The sequence below is a fragment of the Antennarius striatus genome, chromosome 4, assembly GCF_040054535.1.
Source record: "Antennarius striatus isolate MH-2024 chromosome 4, ASM4005453v1, whole genome shotgun sequence".
Classification (NCBI taxonomy): Eukaryota; Metazoa; Chordata; class Actinopteri; order Lophiiformes; family Antennariidae; genus Antennarius; species Antennarius striatus.
In genome coordinates, this window is record NC_090779.1 from 14,605,652 (window position 1) to 14,623,968 (window position 18,317).

Genomic DNA, 18,317 nt, shown 5'->3' on the forward strand with positions numbered 1-18,317 from the left:
GAGGTTGGAGCTGAAGAGATCACTATGAGGGAACAAGACCAAGGAACTGAACTCCTGTGCAACAGCACTTCCATTGGCCTGGAGGGAACATCTGTGCGCTGGTACCTTGAAATGTATCCATCTTATAACTTGACAGTCTTCTTCGATAGTAGCATGTCACTGGTCCCTCTGGTGGAGGAGCTGAAGGGTCTTGTGGAGGTCAGAAACAGTGGAGCAGCGCTTTTTCTTGACAAAAGCATGTTAAGGAATAGCCAGCATTTCTACTGTCTTGTAATCGAAGGTAAGGATTGTCTCAGTTTCCAGAATATATACCTGCCAGACCGCAGTGAGGGCAAGGGAGTGTTTGCTTCACCTGGGGACAGAGTGGTGATGCACTGCCCCTCTGGTGGTAGCAACCAGCAATGGGAAACACCACTGGGGAAAATTGACAGTAGTATCACAGAGAATGATCAGATGTACACATCACATGGTGAAGAAACTGGGCTCTTCTATTTGGTAATTCCGGCTGTCTCTGACAAACATACCGGGGACTATTCATGCATCTCCTCTCTCTTTGAAGTTGAGTATATTTTGGTTCTTTGCCCCAGAAAGGATGCCACTGAAAATGTTGTTTTTGAAGGAGGGGACGTATCGATAGATTGTGATGTTGGCGAAGAGGATTTCGATAGGGTGCAGTGGTATCGCCTGGAATCAGCAGGCGAATATGGCCTTATCCATGATTCAGAGGATGATACTGTTGCAGTCCCAGAGGATCTGAGGGGCAGACTGACTCTGTCTGAGAGCGGCACATCGCTGGCAATCTCCAATCTGGAACCGAGAGATCTAGGGTCGTACTGGTGCATTGCAATAGAGGGTACTCAGATGGTGTATGAGGATTATAACGCAGATGATTATGATGAAGATTATTCTGAGGAAGAAGAATGGTATGATACATACAAGTGCATCTTTAAACAGGAAACCATTTTAAGCTCTAGAATAGCTCTAGAGTCTCCAATTGATAAACCAGTGTCTAGAAACTCTGAAGCTGAAATCACAGCTGAGCAGTCTTCATCCTCTAACGTGACCGTGTACGCTGTGGTCGGAGGACTGGCATGTGTGCTGGTGGCTGGAGTGATTGTTACTGCAGTGATTGTAAAAAGAAGAAGGGTGCAGACCACACCTAAGCAGAGCGTAGCAACTTCTTCCACTGGAAAAACCACCAAGAAGGAAATTCAACTGGATGTGGATCCTGGATGCACTGAAAAGTTAACTAGGAATGATGAAAATGCGTGAACATGTATAATAGCTCTGCAGGATTTCACCAAAAACTGACAACTTAAAATTTTTGCAAATCTGTCTAAATAACAAACAATCTATGCTTTATGTTTCATGTTTATGTTTAATGTCTGCCATTACCTTCTTAGATGCTAATACACTACTTTAAACTGGAGAAAATCACATTGTGGTTGTGAATGAAGATATAATTACATTGCCACAAAGTCTGCTCCTCTGTTTTACTGTGTCGCCTTCTTTAATGCACAAACCAGTCGGGAGAGTGCAATGACATGTGTCACCTTTTGAAGGTCTGACATAGTCGGAAGGCTGTATTTTGACTTTAAGGGATGACTGAAAACCAGTCAAGCGTCTCCCTTGTCAGCAGATTGATTGACATGTTAAAGGCAGAGCATAACGGCTAAAACATATCTGGAGCTGTCTTATCAACACGGAAGTCATTGTACCATGACACCAACTCTTTAGCAGAAATGAACAACAAAGCAAACATGTTGCACAATGCTTTTCATGCATTTAACAGTCTTTTTTACTGTTGTGCAATTACTGTACAGTAAATAATTTGTCTAAAACATGATCAACTGGACTCTTGCTGTGGTACATACTTGAAAAAAGATCACCAAAGAATCAGACACTGTCAACAATTCTTGTGAAAATAAACAGAACAAGTAAATACAGTAATACACTTGGCAAATACAAGCGTTTAGGTGTTTTACTTTGTTGTGGGATAGTTTTTATATATTAAAGAAAATGTATGTTATGCGATCTCTTGGAAAAACTGCACACATGAGAGGGGATCGGATCAATACCAACTGTGGCTCCTAACTATGAAGCCAGTTGAGTGTGGAGTGAACATCACTGTCTAATATTGCAGTTTATGAAATACAAAAGGAAAAAACACAAGATACAGTACATACGGAGATTCTCTGTTATTGACTGGCTGATTGTGTTTATATTGATGCATTTTATTATACATGACAATATACAGTGGAATGAGGATGTCAGATTTTTGCAAATTTGCTTGTATTGTACCATGCTCAAGAAAATGGGATAAAAGTCATTTTTGTAAGCAATAAATTTGAATTGATACTTTCAAACTTGTGTATTGGAAATGGCTTTTCATTATCTTGTGATTTAAGCCAAGCTGCTGAGGAATATACCATGTTTTATACCCGGATTAAGGAATTTACCTGACAAATTATTGAACAATGTGAACACATCCATCCGTCCGTCCGTCCATCCATCCATCCATCCATCCATCCATCCATCCATCCATCCATCCATCCATCCATCCATCCATCCATCCATCCATCCATTTTTTGTATAATCAATCTTTTATTGACAAAACACATCCGTTTTTGATTGGGCCCAACACAAATATATTAATAAAATCAATCGAGCAAGGATACAATGCCTGGAAAGGACACATAATGGAAGCAATCAAGTCTTAATCTTCAAATGTCTATATGTCTGGAAATTTTTGTGTAATCCTCTGATTAATGCCACACCTTTTCTTCAAGCAACATGCATCATTAAGTTCAGACACTTGTCCATGAAACAAGACAAAGGGTGAAAAATGAGTTTAGCATGTAAATTCATTTTTGTGACAATATACATTAATGCAACATTGATGTCTTATTCATCCAATAATGGATCTTAGGATAAAAATAATAAAAGAAATAAACATGTGAATCTTCAGATTTTATTCTCTCATCCATCTTACAGTAATGTTTTATAGTGATGGAGTCAGTTTGTTGTTTCACCATAAAAAAAGGGCAATGAGGAGATGTTGTGTTTGAGCAATATTTGGAGCAGCTGCTGTTTTTTACTCCCACACATGTAACCTGTTTGAGCCCTGCTTAATATTTATGTTTCTCAGCAATGCCGACACATCCAAAGAGGAAATATGGTTTTTAGTGGGAAATGTTTGCTCAGCTGATTCGAATAAAACATTCCATCTTTGTTGTTGTTTTTTATGTTGAGTCAATAATGCTGATACAGAACTGTACTGTATCTGATTTTTTGAGCAATTATAATACATTATTATTGTAATATGATCTCAATTCTGATGATAGAATGATAAAACATCATGAACCAATCCTTGTCTATTTGCTGTTCTTTTCAGCTTTCCTGTTTTGAATTCTCTGTTATTATTAACCCTCAGTCTAAATTTCAAAGCCTGGGATGAAGCGTTAATAGTATTGTATTTGGACAATTAGTCTTTTCCCACATCGACAGCCTTTGACTTCAGAAATAATTTTATTATAAAATTCATTAACATTGGTACACAGGACAATGTCCGTTTAGTGTCAGATTCAATATACAACCACGACTACACGTGATATAAAACCAAGGATTTAACCTGGCTTTTCGTTTCCCCTGGAATCACAGAGAACAGAACAAGGAAGGAAGACGGCCCTTCATGGACTTGATTGATGGAGACACAGATGTGGAAAAGGAGCAGCTGTTCACTACTTTCAGATGTAATTAAGAAAGTGCTTGGTCACCCACAAAGGCCCCAGAAAGCCTCACAGAAAGTCGGGAAATCAGCACACCTCAGAGGACAGCGTGATCTAGTCGTCGGGTTCTTTCGGTTTGTTGCACTGAGAGATTTCAAACAGATCAACTTAATTGTGAAGGCATCTCTCAGACCATCTGTGTCTGTGTGGGAGGGCATGCGTATGCTCTGAGTTCACATCTGTCTTTGTTACATGTGTTTAAATTCAAATAAACTCTGAGCTATTCCAGTGACATGACAGATCTAAAGTTACAAAAACTGATAAGTGAGTCAGTCAGTAAATTGTGTTTCTGAACTGTTTGTGCTAACACAGTAACATAAAATGTATCATAAATATCTCTTGTCTTCTCATCAATACAAAAAGAAAAGGAAAGAAAACCCAGCCAGCAGAATTGCATGATAACAAATCAGCTGCCACCAGCATGACCTCTCTGTGCTCCCTGATGGCTGCAAGTCACTGCCTGTTGTGGGCTGATCCAATGTGATATGCCAACTCCCATAAATGTGCTTTTGCATTTGTACTAATGGTACCAATTATGCACCAAAAAACACCGCTACTGGATGGGATTTATGTCAGACATACAGAGGAAAAAATTGTTGCAGAGGAAGGTTTATGGGCTCAAAAACAAACAGGCCTTAGACACAGGAGGAAGATGCGCCACCCTGGGCTCCTCGTCCCTAATAGCCGTCTGCTAGGTACTCAGACATGTGGAGGTGTCTACTTGGTCTGCAGCCATGCAGGAATTTATGTCTATTATTTTTAAAGTGGCGATCCAATTGAGACACAGACCAATCAAGTCCTAAAAATTGCTTCCTGCTTGAAGTCTCGGAGGCATGCAGTGGATTTGAGTTGAAGTCTATAACTGTGAAACTTCTGAGCGAGAGGCTGAGATGTTGTGATTCTCTCTTTCAGTCAGATTGTAAAGCTTCTACTCCCCTGTGTGATCAAGCTGTTCCAGACCAGAAGGTTGATCACAGGCAATCAATCTGGTTTTTTTTAATCCTCAACCAAACACCAAGCAAAACAAACAAAGTAATTCATCAACCTTTTTATGTGTTGTACGAAGGACCATAAGGAAATATTGGCAACAGAATTTTTTTACGAGTGAAAACAGAAACTGACTTTTATAGAAACTACTTAGTCATGTAATTGGCTTGTAAGCAGCAAAACACTGAAACCCATTTGTAGATTTCAGTGTGCAGGTATGTGAGGACTAGAAAGTAACAGGACTTTTTTTTAAAATTACAATTATTTTAAATTTAATTTCAATTTTCTTTTTTTAATTTTAAACAGAAAAAAACATTTTCCTGTTTAAAAACAAGAAAATGTACATGCAATATTTAGTTGATGGGATTGATCTAACTGCTTGCAAACAGCAGATGATTTTTAACACAGCAGAGCTGAGCAACACTCCTGCAGAGACGACTTGTTTGCTTGCGTGCATATATATATATATATATATATATATATATATATATATATATATATATATATATATATATATATATATATATATATATTTATTTATTTATTTATTTTTAAAGCAAGATCTTGATAGGCAGGGGAGTGAAAATGAGACAATCTATATTCAAGGGATCTCTCATTCAAAAACAATCACACAGACAGTGCACCACATCACAAACTCAAGCCAGAACAGCTAGACCTTTGATGCACAGATGGTGTGTGTAAACTTTCTCATTTCTCTCTGCAGTAATCTCTCAGTCTCTCGCATCCCCATGTCCCACATTCTTCTTTCCTCTCATCATCTCCTGTGTCACTCAACAGATTTGTCTCATTCTGCCAACAGCCAGTCACCTCAACTTGCAAACATATATTTTAAAAATGAGGCCTCTGCAAGCCGGTTTGGAACTCCACAGCTGAATAAACGTCAGTGCAAAGCTATGGTTTACAGGGACAGTGCGCTCCCTTTGCAATTTGGAGTTTTTAGTAACAAACAGCAAGAGATGGGGTTATCTATGGATGAGTCAAATTTGCCCCAGATGGTCCATGATTTGCTGAAATAGAGGCAAGGCAGGTGAGGAGTTCTGTCTCCTCCAGGAGAGCTATCACACCCACATTCAAAGCCAAGCAGGATATTTATGCCTTTATCCAGTGTTCTCATTTGCGTGCATCCTTGAGTCTTTGACGCACATCTTTTGACAATCCTAACACAGCATGCCTTCCTGGGACACAAGCTTTAAATGCACATCCATTCAACAAAAAGCTTCAAATTTCTTGCATTTCTCCACCTAAATTTTGAACCCGGAAATCACCATGTTGTTTTATTCTTGCACAAGTTTCTCGAGGCTCACCTGCGTGATTCTGCATTATAAAAATATCCAAACAGCATCATGACCTCTGCTTGTTTTACACGCTGCAGTGAGAGCAAGGAGTTAGTTAGACCCTCCAGAACTAGCATAAGTGTCCTGTTGGGTTTGTCTGTCTGTTAAAGTGCATTGAAATGTCTTCTGATCTGATTAAGCGCTATACAAGTAAAGACTGATTGATTGATTATCACCATGCCTCCGAAAAAGATGAAAAGTTGGAGAAAAAGAAAATCACATTGAGTGCTTTCTGGAATTTAAAAAAAAACAATTAAAAGTTAATGAAGAAAAAGAGACAGATAGTACTGACAGATATTACTGAAATGTGTGGGGAGAGGGTTGTGTCAGCTTGCAGTGTCCACAGGAGAATAAAGTACAGTGTGCCCTCGTTACTCGCAGTTAATGCGTTCCAGGAACCACACGCGAATAATGAATTCCGCGATAGAGCTACTAACTATTTATTTTATTACAGTATTTATGGTAATTTAAATATTTATGAATCCTCCGCATACTGATATTAAACAACTTTCTATCTGAATTACCTTTTCCCACACTGTTATCGACTGTTTAAAGCACTTTTGTGTCTCACGGAAGTCCGAGACTCACAGAACCTAGTGTACTTCCGGATGCCATCAGCCAATAGAATGCGCATATGGTATCTTGTGACTGCCTACGAAAAAATCCATGATTCGCGCGTTGATGCGCGATGGCGGACTGTATATGAATTAAAGGCAAAGAAAACTATTGATTGAAAAGCAAAAGTGAAAAAACTGTATAACATCTTTATTTCGAAATATGTTTTTTTTAAACGACAACCAGTCTTTAACATTTTGATTTAACATTTTTAAACTAACATGTAATTTTACTTTTTTTTCTTTTTACTTAAACATTTATGATGTTTTTAATAAAAACATTGAAATTAACAGTTTGTGTAGTTTTTATATTGTACTATTGGCAAAACTCAATCCTTGCATATGGCTTCTACCGTATATTCTGTTATTAGTTTTAGGATGCATAAAAGTCATGTTGGGATGCACAAAAATTTTCTTTCTTGAGGTAAAATCAACTCTGTTTAATGCATATCACTGTTCTGCAAATGTTATAAAGGCACAATGGGTATTCAAGCAGGGTTGGTCTATAGAACTGGATGGGAGTGTGATGTTTTTTCACGTGTACAGGCCACAACCGAGAGATTAGTAATGACACTAGTAGCAGTTAGCAGCTAACTTACAGATGAAGGATGGAACAAATTCTTCAAGTTGGACAATGATTACATATATCAGCTCTTTTGTTTGTGGAATGCTGGTATTTGAAATTCCACAATGGAGCAATGCAATGCTGACATAAGTTTGTTCAGAGTAAAGGAAAAAAGGGGGGACGGTCTTCATTCGGGAGTTACTGCGCAGTCCTCAGAGAGGTAACTTCAGCAATAAATGTAGAAATGCAAATAGTTATTTTTACACTTTCATTTTGCTACCAAATAAACAAGTTATGAACAGAAACTGAAGCTCAGCGGTGAGATGATTTCATATAAAAATCAATGGAAATGTAATGTTTTCTATTATATAGTTAGACATAGTTATTTCTTTCGGTGTCCTGTCTCACCAGCTGCGGCGTCGTACTTACCACAATATCAGAGCTTTCATGGAATTCTCAACATGGAGGTGAATAAGCGTCCCAAAAGTGATAAAACACTCCTATAAATTAAATAAGACTCTTGAGTTTTGTTTTTCTAGTCCAAACCACAAGAACTTTGAAGAAAGTTCTTGTTGCTAATGCAAGAGATTGAAAAATTGTGTGTTTGTTGAATCAAATTTAGGTTTCTTCACTGGCATACAAGGGGGTGAAATGAAATTTCTTCTTTATTGCACTTACAGCGAGACAGAGCCAAATAGCAAGGCTGGGGTTTTTTCAATCCCTCACATACTGTAAATGTATAAAGACAAAATTTCCTCTACAGGCAAAATATCTGCCTTAGATACATTTCATGAAACCTGCTCTCCCTTGTGACGGGGCCGACTGGTAATCTAATCGACAGGTTACATCTTTTAAAGAAGGTGGAGGGTTGCAAAGATGCCAAAAAATGAGATATAAAACCGCTTTTGAAATACGGAGACGTTATTCTGAACAATGGAAAGATTTTGGCTGACAAAATGAAAGACTGATGTCAGGTTAACATCAGATATGGAGCGATTCATGGGACTCCAAAAAAACTCATGTTGCAGCAATATTTGTGAAGAATCTGATAGTTCTGGAAAATAAAAATTCTCCAATGAACATCTTATTTTGTGCTATTTGCGTGTTTGTGGTGAAGGCAGCAGTGTGGGTTTATCTGAACGAGGGGGCCCATGGAGGATTCAGTTCTCACACATAGAACATCCTGCTTTTTTATTGCCCGGAAGAAAGTGTGGGGGCATTTGGCTGCTCAGCGCTGTGGGAATTGATTTTGTGTAGGTAGGCGGAGGGAGGGATTAACACTGAGAACAAGAGACACTTACATCATTCAGTAGGCATTCTTGGTAACTTGTCATCCTTTGTATGTGCTTGTAGAGACAGAACTTCGGTTGACAATGGGTTTCAGCACCACATAGCCAGAAACACCTTTCTGCCTCTCCAGTTCTGATTTGAGAAATAATTTATACCTTTAGTTGGATATATTCACGGGTACAGAATGAAAACAGTAACCTCTGGCTCGGATGGGGGTAAACATCGCGTTTCCATCCCCTCTGAGAGCACACACTGTTAAAGAATGAACTGAGACAGCAATAGACAGTATTATTGTCAATTTATCAATCTCTCGCAGTAAAGCTACACTTGAGCCAGCATGACTCTGCCACAGCGGAGATAAATATGAAAGACCGCAAACAGAATCGACCCCCGTTCCCAAGAATAATGGAGCTGTCACTGGTTAAATCTGACCCTGCAATAACCCCCTGGGGGCGATAATATGGCACCCATCTCCTCACGCTATCACACCAGGAAGTGCGTGTGTGTGTGTGTGTGTGTGTGTGTGTGTGTGTGTGTGTGTGTGTGTGTGTGTGTGTGTGTGTGTGTGTGTGTGTGTGTGTGTGTGTGTGTGTGTGTGTGTGTGTGTGTGTGTGTGTGTGTGTGTGTGTGTGTGTGTGTGTGTGTGTGTGTGTGTCTGTGTGTGTGAGTGTATGTGTGGGAGAAGGTGATGAAAGACACCTTCAGAGCTGTGATAATACAACAATAAGCTCAAAAGATCATGATCAAATAAAATGTGCCTTAATGTCGACCAATAAACAGTAAAGAAAGCCACATATAGGTTTGATACTGATAGAAGACAATCATTTCTGCTGTTTAAATGTATCTTTTCATTGTCTTCAGAACATGAATGTCTAACATATTTATCTCCAGAATTTGTTTTCATCAAACTCTGAACATAATGCAATTAAACCCTCTAAACTACCTGTTCCACAATACATATTTTCTACTATTTTTTTGCTTTGCAACCTTTTAGATACTTAAATAATAGCATTTGTATATTTCCAAATGCTAATTTAATCAATATTTTTGAACAAAAATGCAAACAAATCAGTATGGCCCTCAAAACAGCACATTCGTGCACCAAACTCTGTAAAAAACAAAGAGGATGTAAAACTGGCACGTTATTTCAGATCCATATCTACATTTAATGGGTACTTCCTGGTCACAGGCTCAAGCCTTTAACCAGTTTTCAAAAAATGAATTGAGCAATTTTTGTTCAATCTTGCAGCCAGACTAATGGACAAACACAATGAAGATATCACCCACATGAAATGACATTACACCAAGTATTAATACCAAGTTGGCGCTCATTGTTGTTCTCTGATGGTTTTAGCGAAGGCTTATGAAGAAGAGCCTTGCTAATCTGACACGTTACAATAGTTACCCTCGTGAGCCTAAAAACACTTGGATTAGGTGACAAGTGGTACCTGCTCTTCCTTCTGATTGTCTCAGATTAAATTATAAACCTTTTTTATTGAAATTATAAATAATATAGAGGTCAGTGAAAGTGATGTTGACTATGGATTAGTTCCATTAGCAATGTTAAAAGAATGAAAAACATATGCATACCACCCAGTCTTGGCTGCACAGAGCCCTCTGATCTGAAACTGGAAAATATCTGGAAAAAAAACAAATAGTCTCTGCTCATACTAAAATGTAAGCACCTCTCTTTTCCCATAAATCCACTGCAATCACAACATGTCCAAACAGTCATTAGCTAAATGTTGATCCAGGAGTAGCCGATCTAATTTATATTCTAGTCACTACAATAGACTGAAACAGAAGTCCAGTTGCTTGCGATTCAACCTTATGGGATTCTTGGATGTGAGCGAGACGTGAAGGGTTCAGTCTGGAAAGGGAACCAACAAGCTGAGGATTCTGCCAACATCAGCTGGAGTAGTGTTCTACCTGGCGTTACCATCTCCATTCAATGACACCAGTGATTAAACTGTCTCTCACATGTTCCAACAAAATAACTCACTATAAAACTCCCGTGGGGGGGGAGGGAAACACAACGCCCTTCTGCCTGACTCTGTGTTGGTGCAAAGCCATGTCAAGTACCTGTCACATCACATTTACTGGATTTTCAACCTCTGCCATCTGTCAAGTTCTTTACTCTGACGTGTACAGATCCACACGAATAGAAGGGGAAAAATCACAATTTCCACCAAAAAAAACCCCCACAGCAATGGTGGAGGTTGTGATGTGTGTGTGTGTGTGTGTGTGTGTGTGTGTGTGCGTGCGTGCGCGCGCAAGTGCGTGCGCGCGTTGTGTTCCAATTAAGGGTAAAGCTCTCTATCGCTGCAGAGCGGCAGTGATGGGGTTGACGCGCTGACCTGATGATGATGATGATGATGATGATGATGATGATGATGATGATGATCACGATGATGATAATGATGATGATGATGATGATGATGATGATGATGATGATGAAGATGATGATGATGATCACGATGATGATGATGATGATGATGGCTGCGCGCTGAACTGTGATTGATGGATATGATGACGTCAAGCTGGAGCTGATGAAACCTGCCTCAAATAAAAACACGGGCAATTTCCAGCAAATGAAAGTGTCCTGAGCAGCTCGCGTTTTAGTTTGACATAGTGACGTTATCACCATGTAGGTCCTGTTCACCCGCTCTGACGCTCACAAGACGTAACCAACACGTTCCCTACGGCATAACATTGTAATCCGCGGCCGGGGGCAAGCCTCGCATCCAATCTGGGGATTCTGCTCGGGTAGCCTGTGTGGTCTCTGGGGGGGTGAGGCATGCCTCTTCTCTCACTCTCTCGCCGCTCTCTATCCATGGCGCATCTCCAGCTCTGAAAACACTCTAGCTGTGGACACCTGCGGCAGCTCCATCCATCCACACACATACACACACACACGCACGCACACACACACGCACACACACACACACACACACACACGCACACACACACACACACACACACAGAGAGAGAGAGAGAGAGAGACACGCATTGACTGATGCAGCGGACTGGAGGACTGGAACGGCTGGACTGATCTGAGCCAGGACGCTGATGGTAAGAAAGGATGTCTTTTTCTGTTTGTTTCATTTTGTTATTTTTTTATTGTTGTTGTTTATTAAGAATAAATATATTTATTTATTTATTTGCTTTTTTTTTTTTTTTTAGCAAAACGGTAGCCGAGTAAACAACATGGTCTAATCTGATACAGAGTGTCACGACGGGATGAGGATTAAAATGAATAAATATGTCAGTCGTGTCTGCAGCGACTTGAGAGTGTGTGTGGTTGTTGGCAGTTGTGACCTTACTTTGTTGGACGTGTGCTTTGCTCAATAATAGTCCACACTGACGTTTGGAGGGGATTTTGGTTTAATCGTATCCTTTTTTTTTTTTTTTAGAGATTATTAAAGGACAACCACATCGGGTTTCTTTATTAAAGAATGCTTCAAGGGTATACCTGCGTACGGTATTTAGTTGGAATAGGTATCAATCATTATGAATGTATTTCCAGGATTTTAACATTCATGCTCCTCATTATTGTTACACCAACTACGATTTTCAATAAACTCAGAAGTTGCATGTCTCTTATGTTTAGTTTTATAATATCTCTTATTCATTATCACTAACTTTACAGTATTAGTTCACTTTTCACACCTATTTAACTCTTAACCCACAATGCCTGCCTCTCTTTCTGTGTCACTACACATGCAGTGAACTACCTGCAGGCAGCATCTCATAACTCTACATTCACCCTGGATAGGATCAGCTGCAGTGCTGACCTTGTCTTCATTCTTCTATTTTCCATATGTTCAAATCATGTAGGTCAAGAATATCTTATCTCCTATCACAGGAGCCCCTCTGTTGCCCAGATGCAGCTCCTCTTCCCTCTGCAGCGCTCTACTCTGCTCTCTGCCTGTAGCGTTCTGTATGTGTGTGTGTGTGTGTGTGTGTGTGTGTGTGTGTGTGTGTGTGTGTGTGTGTGTGTGTGTGTGTGTGTGTGTGTGTGTGTGTGTGTGTGTGTGTGTGTGTGTGTGTGTGTTGCTTTCAGGAAGAGCAGGGAAAAGGAGATAAATAGCTGGAAAATAGAAAGATAAAGACTAATTAGAGACTTGAAACTCCTTGTGGTGTTGCTACTGTTGCTCAGCTCTGTTTGCTTTTCAGAATTTATCAGGTGGCTCTGCCGATAGACAGTTTTTCCTCGAAGGATCTGTGAGCACACTGCGGCGTCTTAATAGAAAAATCTTTGGCACTGTCACATCCCTCAATCACTCATATCCTAAATCCCTCAGTCCCAACCTCATCACTAGCTTCTAACCTCATTTGTTGCCTTTATTTTCCAAAGAGGCAATTGCCTTTGCTGCGCCGTGCACATGTGTCATTATCTTCAGCGCTTTTGCTGTTCACTGTCTTATCTCAGCAGCAGCACTGGACTCAGGAGGAGTGTGCACCTCATAATGTAATCTTTGGGTGATCCTGAAGTTTTTTTTTCAACTCTGTAAATAATTTTTGTAGAAGTGATAACTAAGTTGGGACCGTCTGAAGCGCAGCGTCTCCTCCCAGCTGTCAACAGAGGGTCTATTATTCCAGGTGTGAAGCAGGTAGGAGTTTTATGAGACAGGGAGAAAAGAGGACTTGCAAAATCAAATTTATTTAATACTTTGAACTATCTATCTTCATCTCCGGAGGGTGGCAGGGTGCATGTATCAGAGAGGCCCTTGAGTCCTGATCATGACTGGACTGGAAAACAAAACCCTGTCACATCAAATGATGTCCCCTTGGTCATCCAGCTGCATGGCAGAAGTAGAGTATGGATGGCAGGATCCTCAAAATGACAGATTGGTTTTTTGCATGTCAGAAACAGTAGACCACAAGAAACCTGGACCAAAGTCTATAATTATCTGTAGCCATTTGTTTATACATATGTCTTATATTCTTTTCATCAGTCTCTTCTGCCCTTCAAAAAATATGTTAGTAGAACAAGAAGCTTTAAATTTGTTCTGAGACGACAGAAAAAAACTACGGCGTTCCCATTTCTCTGTCTAAAACAGAGAGTGTTTCTCTCCCGCAATGAGTTCATTCTGTAATTTGGATGTATTCAAAGGAATGGCTTATGATATCTTCTCGATTTCTTTTCCCCTCACCCACAGAGTTAATGTCTTCAGTGTTGCACTGTTTGTGATTAATGGAACATCAAAAGCCGATCTTGGCTCAGTGTGATGCATTCCTGAGGACATGAATCTGCCAGGGACACATAAACATCACTAATGAAGAGGCAGGCTGAGAGGCAGAGTGACAGAAAGGGGGTGAGGAAGCAAATAAACAAATTTTTTTATTATTGCCAGTAATACGATCTATGTTCACCTGTCCTGATGATGATCGCTTCAATCTAAAAACTTCGGTTGGTGGGGATGTACGGTAGCTTGAGCTCAGGCATGTGTGATTGCCTGTTATCAGCTTGTAGACACAAATGCAAATTCCATTACCCTTTACTCCTTAAGCCTATTGCCTAAGTTGTCAGAAGCGTATAAAGGAAATTTTTCCACTCGTCTACATGAAGAAAATCAGCTATTTTTATCTTAGTATGCAGCTCTCTGCTGGGCTTAGAGGCTTAATTACTCATAAGTGAGGAAAAGGGAAAAAAACACAAGTGCAATAACGCAACTGTGTGCAGTTGTATCATAAAAAGAGTTGTGAATGTGAAAATTATTGCTACCATTTTCAAGAGAAGGTGCAAGGTTGAGTTCCTGTTTTTTTTGCATCGATAGAATCTCGTGAACATTACATAATTTTTATTTTATATGCAGAAAAGGAATCAAGGGGGAACACTGAGCATTCCTCTTCACACACAACTAAATTATCTCACCAATGTACATATGAAGCATGCAAATTTGTAGAACCATCAAGGCTTTTTTTAAACACTTTTGTTATACAGTATATGGCACAAAAGACAAGAAAGGAAAAAAAAGGATAACATATTGTTGCCACATGGTTGAGCAGTTTCCCCATTTGCAGTCCTAATTCTAACATAGGATGGTCAGTGGCTGTTGCGTCACGCATTCATCAGTTGCATGACAGAGACATCCGTCTCACTACCATGAAGCAAGAAAGCAAATTAACAATTATTCCATACAACTGAATGACTGTATTTTAATATTGATTAAAAATAAAAAATTTTACTTCACAAAAATATGTTGTTGGACAAATGGTGTCGATCAGAACTGGAAGGGGAAAAATGGCTGGGAAAAGAGATTTTTTTTTTACCGATTTACCATTTTCACTATTGCTTAAGAACCCATGAGCAAAAATCTGTTCCAGCAAGAACTTCTCATTGGTCAGGCTGTGGGCTCGAAACGAATTAGAGCTGCACACGTACACGGTTCAAAAAGCATCAAAATAATATCTCATTTTGTGTATCTGTGCTTTCATGGCGGTGTCAGCATGAGGGATGTAGAGCCAGAGGGGTGGGCAGGATGGAGTGCTCCTGGAAGACGGTACTGCTGCTGGTGTGTGCGTCTCTGGGGGTTCAGTACACAGCTATCCACACCCTGAGGGACTCCCTGTCTGGACCCTGTCAGGGAGCCTACCGCTGCCAAATCAGGCACAGAGGTATGCCTCGCTTGTCAGTCAAGAGTATTCCACATACTGCATTACAAGAGAATTATTTATATACAGTGTATGTATGTATGTATGTATGTATGTATGTATGTATGTATGTATGTATGTATGTATGTATGTGTATATATATATATATATATATATATATATATATATATATATATATATATATGTATGTATATAAGATAATGAATTAAATACATGAATATTTTTGCAATTATTTCCCAATTTATCTCCATACATCCCATCTGTGCCGATCCCCTGTTTTCAAAAGTAATCAAAGCAATCAGCACCTCATCATCGATAATTATGTATTAGTTATTTGTAGTGTAGTTACAGATACCACAGCCCTCTCAGTAACCACTAGCAAGCAAATATCTTACATGCCACATGTTTCCCATTTCCATAATTTAAATTTTATTGGCTTGATTTAATTCATTTAAATTCTCCTGGCTTGAAGTTATGATAAAAACACTTAACTTGACTTTTCCTTTCTAAGGAGTAGAAATAGACCTTGTGAAATAAGCGAAATCACTCCGCTTCAAACAGAAATTGAAAATAATAAACATATGATGATGATTTTGTCATGTGTTTATTTAACCTTTTGTTCTACAAATCCAGTAAATTTACAACTAAAAAAATAGAAAAATTCCGTATTATTTTCTTATTTGTCTGACAGTAATGCTCCATTTATGTGGCATGAGGAGAGTCTGGGTGGATGGTGAGCATTTGAAGTGCAAGATGTGGTCATGTTTAGACAACGAAATAACTTTCATTAAGCTTAGGGAAACATTTCCTCATTCTATCGGAAGAAATTGTCTGCTCTGCATGTATATATTTGATGCAGAAAAACACCCACCTAAAAATGACCTCCCTCTGTTACTTTAAGTGTCTGATTTAAAGAGGAATCATGTATGACTGTTGTTTCTTTCTTCAAGACACAAGGTGGAGAGCCTTGTGTGATGACAGTTTGATGCCCACTGCGTCGCCTCAGAGGCACGTCCTGCTCTTTGCCACCACACGCAGCGGCTCTTCCTTCACCGGGCAGCTCCTCAACCAACACCCAGGGATCTTCTATGTGTTTGAGCCTCTCTACCACGTCCAACAAGCCTTCACCAACTCCAGCAGTAGGCTACGCCGCATCCTGGACCGGCGAGCCCTACTCGGAGCATATAGGGACCTCCTCCTCAATTTGTACACCTGTGACCTTCACTTCATGGAAAATTACATTCGTCCAGAACCGCAGGACCATGTGACTAGCTCTTTCTTCCGCAGGAGTTCCAGTCACGCCCTTTGCTCCTCTCCCGTGTGCCCAGAAGGAGGAGATGGAACAGCCCCTGATCCCCCTGATGAAGCCTGGTGTCCAAAGAAGTGTGGGGCCCTGAACCTCACCTTAGCCTCCATGTCTTGTCTGTCAAGGGGATTTGTAGCCATAAAGACTGTGCGGGTCCCAGAGGTGGGGGACCTGCGCACCCTGACAGAAGATCCACGTCTGGACTTGAAGATTATCCACCTGGTGAGAGACCCGAGAGCCATCCTAGCCTCACGGATGATGGCGTTTTCAGATCAGTTCCGTGCTTGGAAGATATGGAATGCAACAGGACGGCAGCCTCGATACATTGACCTATCGCAGATCACTAGCACCTGTAAGGACATGGTGGCCTCTGCAGAAAGAGGCCTGCAAAGACCGGCATGGCTGCGGGGACGCTACTTACTGGTGAGGTATGAGGACCTGGCATTCAATCCAGTGGGCAAGGCAAGTGAAATCTACAGGTTTATTGGGCTGGAGATGGAGGACAGGGTAAGGACGTGGATTGTGAAGAACACCAATAGTAATGTGTCTTCTCAATCTGAGTGGAACTATAAGTTCTCCACCACCAGAGACTCCAGGGCCACGGCAGAGAGCTGGAGGCTTCGTCTTGGTTTTGACATCATGAGGACCGTACAGAATCTGTGCAATGACACTCTGGCTCTGTTGGGATACAAGCAGGTTCACTCTGAAGCTGAACTCAGAAACTTGTCCCATAGTTTAGTGGGACACAGGACCTTTCAACCAATCATATAGAAGATATGACAAAAGGTTTGAACTATCTTTTTGTCATTTATTTATTTCTACTGATTGTCTCCTTTGTGAGGATGCTGGTGAAATGAATGTACCGTATCTAGTCTGTTTCTAACAATGCTTATAATGATTTAATATGATTTGTCATTTTAATTTCTGTGGCTTTGTTAAAGATGTTAAAAGAACCAAATTTCCTTGTGTGCTGAAAAATATAATGACGTCTATCCTGTTGGATATGTTGACTGTTAGAACAAAAAACACTGAAATATTATTGTTTTTTTGATACGTTGGGTTTTTATCATTTCTGTGTTGACAAAATTGAATAAAGAAAACGTTTCAATTAAAAATCTGACCTAATGTCAAAGAAAATGTTCATCTTGAATGTGACCCAGGCAGGATAGGAGGCAAAGGAGAAAGGAAATTATATTCTTTACCTCCCAGATGTCTCAGCACAGATCATTTTAGTTTTATTGTCACTCAGGCATGCTATGATAAAGGTACATGTTTAGCGAATATTTTGGAAAAGGATTAACATATTGCAGATTCCTCTTTATAAAAATGTGGATAGAAGATAATTTTTTTTTCCTTTACTATAACATTTAAAAACTGATATTAATGGTTGCAATGCAAGTGAGCCAATGTTGTGTACTGAACGTGTTTGGACATTATTGTTAGTGTCATACTGTTTATTTTTAGACTTTCTAAAATAAAATATCATATATGTGTAACTAATACATATCAGTGATATTAATGAAAAAACTGGCATATTTAGCACTTCCACCCAGATGGAAATGTTTTTTTAATCTAATTGCAGGATTAGTTGAAACTTTTAGAACTAAATTTCACAAAGTTTTGTCTCTTTGTCAAAGAATTTGATTTTCTTTTCTTCTACAAAGCAAGAAGGGGCATTTTTCTACATCTTCCCTTATTATGTAAAAACTATTGAACTGATCTCTACATTACTTAAGAAAGGCTTTCCTTAGCATCTGGATTTATGGGATCAGAATATGTACTTGTATTTGTGAC

General features: G+C 39.6%; 1 protein-coding gene across 2 annotated transcripts; it reads left to right on the forward strand.

Annotated features, from left to right (window-relative positions):
• Positions 1–11,068: 11,068 nt before the first annotated feature.
• On the forward strand, positions 11,069–17,934 carry si:ch73-62b13.1 (Carbohydrate sulfotransferase 1-like). 2 transcript variants are annotated; one of them, XM_068313703.1, is made up of 4 exons: positions 11,069–11,671; positions 13,762–13,917; positions 15,052–15,220; positions 16,168–17,934. In XM_068313703.1, exons 2-4 carry the CDS (start codon positions 13,879–13,881, stop codon positions 17,292–17,294), a joined length of 1,335 nt encoding a protein of 444 aa, XP_068169804.1. In that variant the 5' UTR covers positions 11,069–11,671; positions 13,762–13,878; the 3' UTR covers positions 17,295–17,934. The 2 variants fall into 2 exon arrangements, with proteins under 2 accessions (XP_068169804.1, XP_068169805.1); XM_068313704.1 differs by lacking the exon at positions 13,762–13,917.
• The last annotated feature ends 383 nt before the right edge of the window (positions 17,935–18,317 follow it).